The following is a 15,612-nucleotide window of genomic DNA, read 5'->3' as shown; positions in this document are numbered from 1 at the left end:
CTAATTTAATCTGATCTTAGTCATTCATAAAAAAAATATCAACCTTTCTTCTCCACATCATCCCCTCTTTTCTTAAAACAACCTAAAGCCGATCAATTATATGGATGTTGATATACAATTACCTGTATCCAACCTTTCAGACAAATTTAAGACAATGTGAATCCTAATAATTCTTTAGTGATTATGAAACTCGTATATTATTTAGTAACTTTTTCTTAACTATTACTTTCTACTTAAAGTTGTTTTAAAAAAATAATCAATAAATAATAAATCAAACATGAACTATCTTAAATAACTGTTTTTGGTAATCAAACGGCTTATAGTCTAATTGTATCAAGCTAGTATTTGAGTTAATCGTTAAAAAATAAAACAAAATAAAAATAAGTAATAAAAAAGTATAGGGAAATTCTATCAACAGTATTAAATGCTCAAACTACTTTTCCCTCTTCTAAAATCCACCGCCAAGATGACGCGTGAACAAAGAATAAAAGTAACAAAAGTGATGAAGTATTCACGTTACTTTCCAAAAAAGAAGCCACTTTTATTTTAAGTTTTAACAAACACATCACCATTTCTATTTTTGTAACACTTTGATTATTATCTTGCTAAGTAAACAAGCCTTTCTTGTTTCATAATAATCACCTTTCTTAATCTGATTGATTCAGATGGCTTCCACATTGCTCCTGGTTGTCGTATTTGTGTTCGATCTTGTTGCGTTTGCGCTTGCTGTTGCAGCGGAACAAAGGAGAGCTTCTGTGAGTTGTTTTCAATTCTTTGTGTGTTTTGTTTGATCTGATATGGGTATTGTTTGTTTCATCGTAAAGTTGATTAATTTAATGTTTCTTGAAGATTATTTGGTGTTAATTTTGCTTATTTTTATGTTTATGCCGCTATTAGTTTGAAGGTTTGATGTTTAAATTCAAGACCAAAACCTCTCATTAATAATCTTTTTATAAACCTATCTAAGTAAATTTATAATAAGTATTAATAGCTTAGAAATCTATAAATTAAATTATTAAAGGATTAGAATTAGTTAAAAGAATAATAATTAAGATAAGTTTATAAAATAGAAGGGTAGAAAAACAAATAAAATTACATTAAATAAAAATAAAAACAAAAGAAAGAAAATAAAATATTAGGCTAAGTGATGTGGTTTAACGCCCTTGAAAAAAGGGGCAACAAGGACGTTAAACACCATTACACTTGGGGCGCTCTTGTGAGGATTGTGACAAGCACAAGTGCTGATTGTATGTATATGCATGCGTGTTGATTTAATTTTTGGGTCATTGAAAAAAAATATAAGTGATATAAGACGTCAGCCTATAACACTTAGTTTTAGTGAAAATTACACATTTCGTCTTTTGAGGGGTAGCAAAATGGTCATAAAGCATAATAACTTTTCAAAACAAACGACACTCGATATAATTTATCAAACTAAAGGGCACGTGTCATTACATGAATAATACAGGCCAAACTTGTAGTTTACAGAAAATTTTCTTTGTTTTCGATTGTACTACAGGCTCGGATTGCTCAAGATGATAATTCAAGATATTGTGTTTATGAATCTGATATATCAACTGGGATGGGTGTGGGTGCGCTATTGTTACTTCTTGTGAGCCAAATCCTTGTAATGATTGCAACCCGTTGCATGTGTTGTGGGCGAGCCCTGAGCCCAGGTCGTTCCAGGGCATTAGCCGTCTTCTTATTCATTACCTGCTGGTAAGTTACATTCTTGACTTTATTCTATGTAAAAGCTGTATACTTGACTTTTATAGAATTATAGTTAAACAAATTATTATCATAATTTATACAAGGTTATAATTAGTTTTGAACATAATTGTTATTAACATTTTTTTTCATTAGGGTGACATTCATCATTGCTGAGGCATGCTTGCTTGCGGGTTCAGTCAGAAATGCATATCACACAAAGTATAGGACTGTGCTCTCGGCTAACCCTCCTTCGTGTGAGACCCTCAGGAAAGGCGTGTTTGGTGCCGGTGCTGCTTTCGTGGTTTTCACTGGCATCGTATCCGAGCTTTATTATGTTTTCTACAACAAATCTGATGAAGGTTCTATCCCTACCAGAGACATTGGCATAAGAATGGGAGCATTTAAGTAATCTTTCTCACAAATTTTATAAGCTTTTTTGTTTTGTTTTATGGGTGCAGATTATTTGGTTTCTTTTTGTCGTAAATTCAGTAGATAATAATAGTTGTAGATCAAAACTGAGTGTTAAAGAATTAAGGAGTTTGGATTTGTGTTTTTATACTGGTTCTCTAATGCTCAGTACTTCAGTTTCTGGTGTAAAGAGTAACTTACTATTACTATATGCATATAAGATATAAACTTATACATGATGTTCCTCATGCGTGTATGACCCATGGTGCTTAACGAGTTGACAATATTTTTATTGACGTGGTTGTGGTTGCGATCTTAACAATACTGTGACTGCGATTTACATTGATTTGATGGTTATGTTAACAGAATACTTTATGCGGGAAAGGGTTGACAGTAAGTATCGGAACAATAAGAATAGAACATATAACAATAACAATCATAATGGACGATAAACTTAACATCAAAAAATGTGCATGTTTGTTTCATTGTCTTCAGAAAGAACATCATTCTAGGCGCACTTGGTGGCTCAAAGCGAGTTAAAAACCAAGTAAGCTCCTCCGTTATAAGCATGCATGTGTTTAATTCCACGTTTGTATAAACTTACTTTTAGCTTCAATGTTCAAACTACAGCTATGAGCCTATGATAATCAGAAACTAAAGTCTTCCATTTGTATGCATATATGTTGTGATCACAAGGACGCCTGTATTTATGTAACCATAGCGTCAAAATACTGTCAGGATATTTAAAAGGATGACTCTTAACACGATATTCGTCATTTGACATGTTTTATAACCAAAACAGATAAATCGGTTATCCAATTGTTTCAAAACGCATAAATCAATAATTGAAAGCACATAATATGATTACTTCAAGAGGCATAATCTGATTACTTCAAGAGGCATAATCGCTTTAGAAAGCAAACTCAAAAGCCCCCTAAACTAACTGATGGGGTATACAGAAGTACAGGTTTACGCAGATCTAATGCATCTTCTTTTTCTTAACAAAATGCATCAGGTTCTCCATATCATGATCCGCACATTATACTCGCACATCTTTTACATTCCATTAAGAAAGCGAGTTTTCTAAAACTTGAAATCCTTCTTCTTCGACTTGCTGTCTTTCTCATGCATCTTTCGCTTCCTCTTCTTTTCATTCTGCAAACATAATAATCCCAACAGAGTTATCTTTCATCATCATTTACTAGAATTTTACATTCATTTAAATAAAAATAGTAAAAATATGATATTACGCACCTCGGCAACCATGTCACTGAAATCCTCCCGTTGACTACGAAGCTTCTCTTCCTCACGTGCCTCCTCATATCTAAAAAGGATCGTAAAAAAATATAATTAGACATCCAGTTAATGTTTTAAAGTCATTTGCAGGTTGGAGACGGTACAACACTTACTTTGAAGGCAAGACATTATCCATGAGCTCCAACTCTTCAGGCTGTAATGACACATCGACCCGGTCTGTTTTCTGACCTCTAAGCAAATCAACCTTTCAACCACAAAGAAATTGAATTAATGCTGTTCTTTGTATGTCACATTATCATCAAAACAGATAGATATATTACTATATATCAATGAATATACGTACCCTTTTGGCAGATGGCTTGTCTTGCGCAGCACCGCCTATCACATATCTGTCGCCACAAAATAAAAACAAAATCCCGTTATATTAAGTTTTATAATTAACAAAACAGTTGACAGAAATGATAAAGTTGAGTCCATACGTATGTGTAGTTCCCAATAAAGTTCCTGGAGCTATCTTCTCTTCTTTTTCTTCCAGCACCTATACCAATACAAGAATTAGATGAGTGAAATAAGTTAAAGTATAAATATGACACAAAATGGAAAACCGACTCACTTGGTAAAGCGGTTTCTCGGGTTCCTTTCTCTGTTGCTTGCGAAGGTCAATGACATCAGGAGTCTCTACGCCAGTTGGAGTACTGAATAGCAGTCGACAACGTAAATGAAAATAAGTTATGTGATCACTATTGATATTTGACAATAGTTGTTTTTTGAAAAGTTAAAAAAAGTTAAAAGAAAATGTGTTTTGGATCAAACCTTGAGAGACTATCAACAGATTGGATTCCATCCTCCAATTCCTCTTCCTCGTATTGGTCTTCCACTTCCTCCTCCTCTTCTTCTTCCTCCTCTTCTTCCTCAAGATCGCCCCAGTGCTTACTCTTATCAATAGGCTCTTCCTGAAGTAAATTTCACAACAATATTATGATTTATGAGTTAGATATCACTACAAGAACAATTAATACAGTTACAATATTCTGATACTGCAAGTACCTCGTAGCTGGGTGGTTCTTGTTGTCCAAACACATCACCATAGACCGGGCGTCCGAACTTCAAGAAAGAAAAGATTATGTGTAAAAAGTTCGATAACACAAAACAGAATAGATTAAAACCAAAGACATGATTTAGTATAACCTACCTCATCAACAGGTGGCTTGCCCCAACCTCCAGGATGATAACCGAAGCTAGCACCATGTGGAATAGGAGCATTCAGACCCGGAATTTTTAGATGTGGATACGAAGGTGGAGGACCATATCTCTGCAAATCAAAGTTGTCACTCATCGGACTTTACAATACAAAAAGACATAAAAAGTATAATGAAATAAAAATAAGACATTCACCTGCATATTAATTAGCCATGGGGGCGGGGCACCTTCTGGCATTCCTAATGCTTCTTTCAGTTCACGTGATAAAGTACCAGGCTTCATCTCTCTAAGCTTAACCTGTGTAAACCAAAGTAAGTCCAATTAAAAACCACCTTAAAACACAGCATTTTCATGAATAAAGATCACTATGTGATTAAAATAAAAATAATAAAATAATAAATAAAATATCATGTTACCTCAAACTCTTTTCCTTCATGATAAAGTTCACCATGTGATGTGAGTTTTGGTTTAGTCTGGTATTTGAAAAAGGCATCATGGAGTACCTGCAAAATCAAGCTCAAGATTGTGTCAAAGACTCAGATGTAGAAGTAAAACACAAGGAAGAAAAAAAAAAGGTGCCAGCAAGCATATACTTTCCACGAACATAGTAGTACAGAAGATTTAAGTCATAACAGACCTGGTAATCAATATCCATCTTTCCCATTTTTGGTTGCATTCTCTCTCGTTGTTTCTGTTTGAGCTTCTTATTATCCTCCTTCTCAATATAAGCCTGCAAAAAAAGTTCAAGGTGTGAGGTTTCAAAAATGTCATGAAACAAAACTCGTAAGTTAGTGGATCAAAGATATTACTCTGATAAACTACAAGACTAATATCACAAGATCTAAGCTTACCTGTCTAATCTTCTGGATTCCTGTGGCAGCAATAAAGTCGGGAAGTTGAAAAGGGGGTTTCTCAATACCCCGCTTCCCCTGTCATACAGATTCAAAACTTGATGAGATTCATGTCAATCAGCACAGAGGCCACGGAAATAAATAAGACAATCCTAAAACTTGAATTATAACACTATGAACGTCTATGACACTGGTAAAAGATAAAAACCCAAAGGGGCTACAGTTTGTTTGTGTAATTTCTTGTATAAAAGCCTTGCACTACGCAGTGCAGAATTATCTGAAATACAAAACCAAATAATCAGCATCCACAGTGCACAAATGAACAGCCCCTAATATGTAGCATGCAACATCCATTATCCAAATTATTATCATTTATTTAAGTTTCAGGAATCATACAAGATCCCATATCCCAACCCCCATTAACAATAAACCATTGAAAAACCAAAACCATAAGTCCCGTTTAAAAAACACCTACATTTCCAGGCTCCAAGATTGTTTCAGTGGGTCCCCTGCAAGAACCACATATATACATATAAGAGAAACCTCATCAACTATTTGTTTATCACCCGACACTCCCGCAACCCTTGTTTTATGTCTAAAGTCCCGTTTAAAATTTGCAAGTATTTTCTCTCATAAAAATTCAAAATATTTGGTCTCGCAATAATTGCTTAATACTTGGTGACTCACAATAGTTGCTTAATATTTGGTTACTCACCTGTAAAAATTTCCTTTTTTGGCACCAATGTCTTGGCACAGGAACAGTGTTGCGGTATGATTTGAGGAAAACAAGCAGTTTAGGATCAGCTGAGGTAGCATCCCAGACCTGAAACTCAAGTAAATCAAGCAATAGATCATTAAGCTGGTCACAAAGAGATGTCAACAAATGAAAGAAAAAGAAACAGAGGTAAGAGGAACACATAAATCACCTCAACAACATCTGGCCTTGAACTAATCTGTTTAAGTTCAGCGATCTTCATACGGCGCTGAAGCTATAATCAAATGTGCAAAAAAGTAACTTAGAATAAAGATATAAATAACAAGAAAAGAATGACAGCATAATGCACCCAAAAAAAATAAAATATAACCTTCTTCTTTTTGTTAGAGATGCCATTTTTTTCCTTTTGTTGGTCTTCTTGTTCTTCTTCATCTGAGTCTAAATTAGCTTTCTTGTTAGATACAGCATTATCAGTAGTCCCTTCACTCTTATTGTTCTCCTGAATAAATAAGATTAACAAAACAAGAAATGAGGTCAGGCTAATATTAAAATAGAAGTTGTTAAGATCTTCATGTGTGGCCCCTTTTTACCTCAGAAGCAGCAGATTCCCTATAAGTAAACTTCTCAAACACTTTCCTGAATTCCTCATCCAAGTTAAAGTCTAGTTCTGCTTGTTCAGGGATATACTCTATTTCAACTTGCTCCACAACCTACAATTACAAAAGAAATAATAAAAACATAACAAGACTGTCAAATGAGGTTCTCTGCAGGGTGAATAAGCAGTAAAACTTTGATCATATGGGAATCATAGATATAGACATAATAATCAAACCGATATCACCCACTTCACATTAGCATCTAGCAAATATATATCACACGATATCAACCACTTTACTTAGGCATCAAGCAAATCTATATCATACTTAAAACCATACTTGTAATCAAATATGGCAAATACAAAATGTACTAGCCAGTTAAAAATCCACCAAGGATAAATGTAAATTTTCTGTGTTCTTCACCACCGAAAAGAAAAAAAAAGCAAAACCAATGATCAGACAAACAACAATAGAGCTTAGACTCAGGCCTTAAACAAGCGTAAGATCAAGACTTACTGACTTAGATTCACTAGAAATTAGCCGAATAATCAAAATGACAGATCAATATAAATATCCAGAAAACTCTACACACGTATAGCTTACTTATTAATCCATCCAAAACAAACATGCATTTCATTAATAAAACCGGAAAAGGCATTTTCTCCTGAAAGCATTATTCCAAAACTTGCCTAGTATTAGTTGCACCAGTGATGACGTATTTAATCAAGCAGTTCGAACCAACGAAAAACTACTTAGTCCACCGTCTTCATCTCTAAAGTTAACAATTCTTTAAGCTTAAACACTTTTGCCTAATTCAAATATGACAACAATAGGTCAGATACTTTCTCATTACTTCATCTCTAATGAATACATAACCTAATTTTAAATGACCTAATTAACCTTCAGAGGAAGCAATACCTTATTTAGATCAGAGTTCTCTTTAGCGCTATCATTTCCGTCGTTACCGGCGGCCGTATCCTCTCCACCGGCGGGCTTGTTTTTCTTCTGTTTCCGGCGCCTGCGGCGGCGTTCAGCGTCCCGAGATTTCTTCGAATTCAGATTGTTATTATTATCTATAGATTTCGAATCTGCGTTCGAATGAGAGTCCATTACGGCGTTTGAAACTTCGACTGTCATCGGATATTAACCGGCTTATGGTGGCGTAGATGCGGATTCCGGTGTACGACGGTGGAACGAATTGATTAACGGGTCTTGTTTGTAAAATATTGAGTAACTTTTAGGCCCGGTGACAGCAGTTTATTGGGCCTGAGTTTGGTTTACACTTTCATGCCCGTGCTATACGCCTATACATAGACATATTTTGACATTAGAGGTGAAAAAACCCCCCAAAAACCCGTGCTATACATAGACATATTTTTTTTCTCAGATTTTTACTATCTGAACCTGTACCTGACCCTACCCGTAGGATACGTATAGGGTAAACATTTTAGTATCAAAACCATAGTTATCAAATGCGATAAGCGCTCGAAAGCGTTGAGGCTGGGTCTAGCGCCAGGCGATAAGCGCAAAAAAAGCGCCCGATTTAAAAAAAAAAAGCGCACATTAAAAAACAAAAAATTTAACTTAAATAGAACATCTGAAGAACAAATACATTCATTCTTCAAAATAGTTTATAAAAACAACCAAAAACCAAAAAGTGCATAGTAAATAAAGAAATCCGAAATTAGGGAAATAAGAACAAAAGTAACCTGTAATTTTTAATTTCATGATGATTTTGTGTGATATAATATAACCCCTTAAATAGTGGAGTGTTAGGGGACTCCTAGAGAATAGAAACAAATAATTAAAGAGAATTTATTACGCATTGGAGGTTTGGGAAAATAAGACTGCGCATTAAATATCTGTTGCATGCTAGTCGCACTTAATGCGCCTAGCGCTTTAAATGCGCTTAAGCACAAAAAGTGTGCGCTGTTAATAACTATGATCAAAACCCATACATAGAACGGACCCGATTTGTAGTCAGTAATACCCGAAAACCGAAACCGGTTTCATACCCGGAACCGGGATTTTCAAATACTCAATCTATACCAGAAATTACCTGAAAAATACCTCAAAAAAGTGCAGCCCCTTAAAAAGCCTCAATCTATACCCAAAAAATACCCGAATGTAGGGTTTTTTCGATATCCAGAAATAGGATATTAAAATACCCGATTTTAAATACATGATTCTATACCCAAGTCGAACCGATGCATAGGGTATTTTTTTAGAGACAATACCCGAACACGAACCCCTACCCGTGTATTGCCAAGACCCGATTTTCCAGTACCCAGTCATACCTTAACCCGATTCTATACTCAGAACCGGGTATTAGAAAAAACATGATTTGTGTACCTCTACATGGCATGAGTGATTAAGTGAATAACCGAATTATAACATAACTAGCTTTTAGTATGCGTGTTACGCAGGTTATTTTAATTTTTTTTATGTTATTGTGAATATATTATTTTTTATATTAGTGAGATTGCATATTTCAACAAAAAAAATCTTCTTGCATTCGACTTTTTTAACTGATATTAACGGTTCTACCCTTTAAAAGTTTTAACAGTCGATTCAAAAAAAAATACTACTTATGAAAACATCAGGGAGGTTCGTTATTATACACATATTTGAGAAAGGTTAACAACTACCTTAGGAAGTCATCAAACGCATTTCTGAATAGTGAGATGTCATTGATAGAAACAACACGGGTAATACAAAACCGTGTAATACACACAGGAGAAAGTACAAAGGGAAATCTAAACAAACTTCCATACAAACAAAATTGCACTCAAGTTTAGGTGTTACAGTTGTTCGGATACACTATTAGACTTGTCTATCATTGTAGACCTTAAAAAAATAACCATGTAGAATGCTAACAGTTTTGATCACATCACTTTCTTTGGCGACCCCTCATCCTTTGCTTCAGCGTCATTATCCTCACCCTGAAATGATTCAACATTATAAATAGCTTTAGATTTGAAGGTTAAAATAGTAATATTGATGCCACTGATGATGTAATGTAGCTTTGGCTGCTCAAAATTTTACCTTCTTGCTATAAGATACGAAAATAACTATATGTAAACTAAGTTCTACAATAACTGTAATATCAAAATTAAATGTTTTATTTTCTCAAATTTATAAGCAATTCAATAAGCAGTGACTAATATTCATCCTTTTGCCTTTCAAAACATGTATTAGATTTTTATCATTTAGTGAGAGGACCAGGTTCACTGCTCAGAAGTAAATGGTAATTTTCTTGTGATCTGATTTAGATTATATGGCCAAGATATTTGTTATTGGTAAACAGTTCAAAGACAACAAATCATAGATCTATTCGGTTGCATTGCTTGGTTCATTTTCACTTTCAAAGTGAATTGTGCACTTCCTATAAAGTCTTGAGGTAGGTTTTTTTTCGTTTTCAATTTATAACTTCAAAACCTTTGAAATGAACAATATTTAGACCTGTTACCCTACCCAACCGAGTCAAACCAACCCAATCCAACCCGACACGTCACATAAAAAAATTACATGTTTAGACCTACCCAACCAGCTCAAAGGGGTCGAGTGTTGTCAAATGTCTTTCTCTAAATTCTTTGTATTCAACGATTCAGAACATTATCATACTATTATTACCCTACCCCAGTCCCCAAACGGGCCAAAGGGGTTGATTTTTATTATGGTTGCATAAACAACTCAAAATCAAACTATATATGGATTTGTTATATAAATGTATGTCTCACTTTATTTTAACTTCTTAAGTTGAGTATATGCATATGTTTATAAACATAAGTTGTTTAAATAAGTAATCCCAAATAGTCCCTAAATTTTGTTTCCTAAGTCATGGTCATGTTGATGATAGCTAAAGGTTTTCCTGTGTGAAATGTCCACAATACCCTTTTTATCAAGAGTATCAAAAAGAATCTTAGCCCATAACATACCAGATTCATCAAGGGGGGCAACATAATCGTAGCTTGTAGTAACAAACTGGCTACCTGCAGTACATCCAAAATTAGTTCCTTTATGATGATGTCAAAATATTAATTACCTTAACAATTGAATACAAATCAACTGGTCTATCTCCATAGTGAACCATTGAATTTGATTCATTCATTTTTTTAAACATAAATCAACCAAACAAAAACAAAAATAGATAAAATTGCCATCATGTCCGCATCTTTGGTTTGTAATTTTTGTTGGGAGAAAAGTAGTCACGGTAAAACCATTGCAGGTGTTAATCTATTAATCTGTCAATGAAAAACATTTAATTATTGTTACAATTACAACTCATCAAGATTTAATCTCTAGAAATAGCATGCACTATATAACATTATTTTTCATTTCATGTATGCATAATGAAAAACCGCCCATGTGTCATTAATAAATCCCACTTATAACCATTCCTCATATAAGATATCTTCAACCAAAAAGTGAAAAAACTATATGACAAATATATGCAGTCGTTCTTTATATATTTGCAGATAAAAAAACATTCAAAATCTGAATCGCCAGAATCGCTAACCCACGACAACATCAATCGTACTGCCAAAGTTGATTTAAGCTTATAAAAACAACAACTCGCATGAATGGCTCGTATGCATAAGCTTCAAAAAATACATCTTGGTTGTTGTATAAAAGAAACCATGAAATTTGGGGTAATATTATCATTCAGCCAATCTTTAAAACACACAAAAAGATAGTCTTTGAAACGTTGTTTTAAATATGAACCCAACATGTTGGGAGTGACCTATAAACATATATTGAACTAAAAATGTAAGAGAGAAAAAAACCAAAAAAAGTACATAAAGTTACCTCAATCTCATTCCCTCAGTAATGCACACAACCAGCATACAACTTGACCTTTTTTAAACTTGTCTCCAATCTGGAAAATATACTTTAAAATGACAACGGAATATATATAATATACATTATATCATATATTTAAAATATAACCTTCACTAAGGAGGGTGCTTCAAGTTCAGTAGAACGATTGAAGGTTCAAGCCATGGGGTATTTTAAGGAAGGGCACTGCTCAAACAAATGAACAACATAACTTATAAATATCTATAATAATTTTCAAACGCAAAAACTAAGTATCTTTGTAAGTTCAAAAACCTTCTTTATCATCTATTAAAAACTTAAAATATCCCAGGGCCCTCTTATTAGTGATAAAACATATTCCTATAGTTGCACCATCTTTATGATAGTTGCACTTACCATTGATAAACCTCAAAATCTAATCAAGTTTAACCATAAGTTTAGAAACATCACCCACCAAAATTAAAGGAAACAATGCATTAATAACGATGACATTATAGTTTTATATGGTTGAATATGAGAGGTCATTATTTGTAATTATATGAGTAATGTTTGCCAACCTTTAGTTAGTTTATACACAAAAATAAGAACATTCTCTAAAACACTATAATACTATGCAAATACCTGTATTGTTGAATGTTAAACCGATATTACACAAATAGAAAAGAAGAACACCCTAGGGTTTACAAACCAAAAACGATAACATTATTATATAACAAATGACATATAACAACACAACCCTTAAACGACAACCTAGACACATCAATTAAGTAACCTATACGCATCAATTAATTAACAATCGAAAGCCATCAATTAACATAAAATTATTTCGGCCAAAATAGTCATGCATATATACAACAAACCTTAAACGGTAACCTATACACCATAACCGTAGACTGTAGATTGTAGACTTAAAGATCAGGACTTCCTAACTAACTAACTAACAAAACAGAGCAATCAAACCTCAACCAACAAAAATGCCCAATACAGCCAAAAATTATATATGAAACAATCAAGCGCTTATTATAAAAATCATAGTACCTTAGTGGTTGTGAAGATTTCAGTTGTTGTCTGCCTTAATCCCAACCTGCAACAACAACTGAAAGGCAGAGATGATTAAAACAAAACCCAAATCAGAATGAAACAGTAATAAATGAATCAGAGACGAACCGGGATCACCGGTGATTACCGTTACATCGGGTAAGGTTACCTCAATCTCATTCATCCACTTGCACAACATAGAGGTTTTTATGAGAGGGAGTGGGGGCGCGAGCTAATAATATTGTGACGTGTGGCCGAGAGAGAAACTTGATAAAATGGGTGTTGGTTGTGGTGCTCGCGCCCCGGGCCCTGGTGTGGAGGGGCGCGAGAGGGGGCGCGAGCGGTTTTTTTTTATTTTTTTATAAATGTATTAAAAAAACGTATTATTAAAAAAACTCATAAATTATTTAAAAAAACACACATTAATTAAAAAAACACATTAATATCTAAAAAAAAATTAAAGTACTAAAAAAAACATTATTCTTATTCTTCGGCTTGGTCTTTTTCGATCAACCTCTTCCGGATACGTTCCTTTTGTTTTTCCATCAGCATTTGGTCGACCGGATTTAGGTTACTGAAGTCTCTTGTAAGGAAGTCCAAATCTCTCATTCTTTTTTTTTTCCTTTTTGTCATTAGAGACCACCTCCATGGTTTTGTTGAATTTATTGAGGGATTCAACAAGATCGGTGATGTTTACGGCTTCCCCCTCAGCCGGTTTTTTCCCCCTGGCGTCCCTTCCCAATGGCCGCCTCCTCGGCGGTGAAGACATTTCCTCCCCCGCAACGTTTAGGTCGAATCCAACCCGGCAATCCGACCCGGCGGAAGTGCTATACGCTCCAGACGAACTAGTTTTAGTCCGTTTCGGCCCTACTTCCGCATCAAGGTCCGGCGCCACCAGCTCAACCCACTTAGAACACCTTCTCAACCTCTCCCACACCTTTACATCGTCCCACGTCTTCACCGTCCCATACCTCCGCAGGCACTCCTGCTTCCACTCTTCGACAGTGAAATTATAAAACGCCAAATCGTCACTGCCACTTGGTCTCATACGACCGGCGTTCCTGTTGAACAGATTAGTAAACAAGCCGACAAATTTTCTGATTTCGGTCCACCGACCCGAAATCATATCGGCGTTCCGCTCTGTACTCCCAACGACCGAATAGAACGTCTCCCTAACCTTTGTCCAAAAGACCTTGCTCTTTTGGTAGTCCGCTGCAAAATGCATAAATAAATTTGTAAGTCATTTAACTTTTTTATTTAACTTTTTTATTAAAAATCATTTTTAAAAACGTTAAAACAATTACCGCAACGCCGATCCTCAGAAATGACTATCCAAGCCCGACACAGGGCTTCCTTCTCATCCGATGACCACGGAGTGGTTTTCCGTTTCGTCCTTCCAGTCGAAGCCGAACCCGACCCGTCCGTTGCAACTTGTTTTTTCCGGTGGACGCGTCTTCTTTGTCCCGCAGCTTCACCTTCTGGTTCTTGTGTCTCCGGAACAACAAAGTTAGGAGACGGTTGTATGTTGGATGGTTGAAAGCCGGATGATTGTTGCGACCCCGAATAAAACATCGGTTGGTCCGGTGCCGACCATAAATCGTCGTAACTGTAATCTGAATCTAGGTTTGGGTACCAATTTCCAGCCATGTTTTTAAAAAAGGTTTGAAAGATGGGGTGATTTTGGGTTTTTTTGAGGTTGTGGTAAGTATTTTATGTGATTTTGGGTGTGGTATGTGATATTGGGTTGATATTGGTTTATATAGAGAAAAAAAAATTTTTTTTAATAAACTTAAAGAGCTAACGGCTCTATTTATTAAAGCCCCAACGGCTATGCACGCATTCCCAAGCCACTTTACGCCCATTTTCAGCCGTGATCCCCCTTGCGCCTGCCTTGGTCTGCGTGCTCGCGCCCCTCTCGCGCCCCTCTCGCGCCTCGGTGGTGTGGTGCTCGCGCCCCGGGGCGCGAGCGGAAGGGCTCACGCGCCCCCTCTCGCGCTCCACACCCCTCAGCCTAAGATGGGTATTTGATTTTAAGGTTTCAAAAATAATAAAGAAAGTTACTTGAGATGTAGCCATTCGGGTCAAACCGGGCTAAATTACCATTTACAAATGAAGCAATATGGTGGCTCTAGAAGATGGGGGTGCAACGTAAGAGCAACACATAGGATTTTTTGGTAGACAATTATATAGATAGTTAGATTAGGCACAAAAGGTTAACATGTACATTTTATAACATGCATCTTGTAAAAAGATTAACGAATAATTTATAAAATTAACAGATATTATAGATGCAGTTGATCTTTTGGTCTAACTATAAGGGGTGATGCTTAAATCTTGATATCTTTAAGATCTCAAGTTCGAATATTAGGGGTGGTGGGTTTCCAGTGAGCTAGACCTAGAGTAATAAAATCATTATAAACGTTTGGTATCTCATTTCAGAAAGGACCACTCAAAATTGTGAATAATTTCAAAGGTTATCGGAAAAGTTGAAAGAGTATAGATAGATCTAGATTGTTTTAATTAAACTTTTATGAGAAATGAATAAAATGGACACTTTAGGTGAAGAGGTCATCTTTAGGGCATTGATGAATGAAACATGCTCATGATGAAAGGCCCAAGCTATTAGTCTATTGCCTTGTTGACAAAGATCCCTAGGTCGGTAACGATGGTGACCAAACTTCCTATTTTTAGTGACTGCATTAATTTGCATTGAAGCTTAACAACTTACATAGTGACATGCAAGTTTAACAAATTACAGTTAAAGACTGAAAACTTTCCAACTCACAAAAACTCTTATGATCATAAACTCAGAGATAAACCTATATAATAGGATGGAAATTTAATAAAAATTCCGTTATATTTGTTTTACCAAAATTTTTACTTAACTGAACAGTTGATTCATTTAGTGTATTGGATCTTAAATGGTTTTTTCAATTAATTTTAGTTAAGACAAACTTTTTTTAGCAAGAATATGTATTTAAATGTACAAGGATATATTATTTTAGTACATACATACAAT

General features: G+C 35.1%; 2 protein-coding genes and 1 long non-coding RNA gene across 3 annotated transcripts; 1 reads left to right on the top strand and 2 right to left on the bottom strand.

Annotated features, from left to right (window-relative positions):
- Positions 1-578: 578 nt before the first annotated feature.
- Positions 579-2,632, top strand: LOC143530756 (uncharacterized). The gene is made up of 4 exons (XM_077026207.1): positions 579-755; positions 1,520-1,719; positions 1,864-2,271; positions 2,310-2,632. Exons 1-3 carry the CDS (start codon positions 666-668, stop codon positions 2,117-2,119), a joined length of 546 nt encoding a protein of 181 aa, XP_076882322.1. The 5' UTR covers positions 579-665; the 3' UTR covers positions 2,120-2,271; positions 2,310-2,632.
- A 489-nt stretch (positions 2,633-3,121) lies between these two features.
- On the bottom strand, positions 3,122-7,936 carry LOC143530776 (uncharacterized). Its single transcript, XM_077026223.1, has 18 exons — positions 7,656-7,936; positions 6,732-6,851; positions 6,512-6,640; positions 6,353-6,415; positions 6,142-6,249; positions 5,427-5,504; positions 5,213-5,305; positions 4,992-5,078; positions 4,771-4,872; positions 4,568-4,687; positions 4,423-4,479; positions 4,189-4,328; positions 3,989-4,070; positions 3,855-3,913; positions 3,719-3,764; positions 3,528-3,619; positions 3,373-3,442; positions 3,122-3,273 (listed from the first exon to the last, which is right to left on the bottom strand). Exons 1-18 carry the CDS (start codon positions 7,872-7,874, stop codon positions 3,202-3,204), a joined length of 1,737 nt encoding a protein of 578 aa, XP_076882338.1. The 5' UTR covers positions 7,875-7,936; the 3' UTR covers positions 3,122-3,201.
- Positions 7,937-9,608: 1,672 nt separating this feature from the next.
- Positions 9,609-12,797, bottom strand: LOC143530755 (uncharacterized). Its single transcript, XR_013134912.1, has 4 exons — positions 12,763-12,797; positions 12,594-12,651; positions 10,676-10,729; positions 9,609-9,679 (listed from the first exon to the last, which is right to left on the bottom strand). It is a non-coding gene; the product is annotated as an uncharacterized LOC143530755 (long non-coding RNA).
- Positions 12,798-15,612: the final 2,815 nt, after the last annotated feature.

This window comes from Bidens hawaiensis, unplaced genomic scaffold (genome assembly GCF_021521415.1).
Source record: "Bidens hawaiensis isolate Kalapana, Puna unplaced genomic scaffold, B.hawaiensis_p1.1 tig00009022_1, whole genome shotgun sequence".
NCBI classification, from domain to species: Eukaryota; Viridiplantae; Streptophyta; class Magnoliopsida; order Asterales; family Asteraceae; genus Bidens; species Bidens hawaiensis.
The sequence above is the reverse complement of the archived record's forward strand: the minus strand, read 5'-3'. Positions and strand labels throughout refer to the sequence as shown.

Bases quoted from the DNA above. Each gene is read 5' to 3' on its own strand.
- LOC143530776 (XM_077026223.1), bottom strand. From the start codon at position 7,874: ATGACAGTCGAAGTTTCAAACGCCGTAATGGACTCTCATTCGAACGCA. The intron at 6,852-7,655 runs GTATTGCTTCCT...TTGTAATTGTAG, and splicing joins AGAACTCTGATCTAAATAAG to GTTGTGGAGCAAGTTGAAAT. The intron at 4,688-4,770 runs GTGAATGTCTTA...TTTGATTTGCAG, and splicing joins CATGGCTAATTAATATGCAG to AGATATGGTCCTCCACCTTC.
- LOC143530756 (XM_077026207.1), top strand. From the start codon at position 666: ATGGCTTCCACATTGCTCCTGGTTGTCGTATTTGTGTTCGATCTTGTT. The intron at 756-1,519 runs GTGAGTTGTTTT...ATTGTACTACAG, and splicing joins CGGAACAAAGGAGAGCTTCT to GCTCGGATTGCTCAAGATGA. The intron at 1,720-1,863 runs GTAAGTTACATT...TTTTTTCATTAG, and splicing joins TTCTTATTCATTACCTGCTG to GGTGACATTCATCATTGCTG.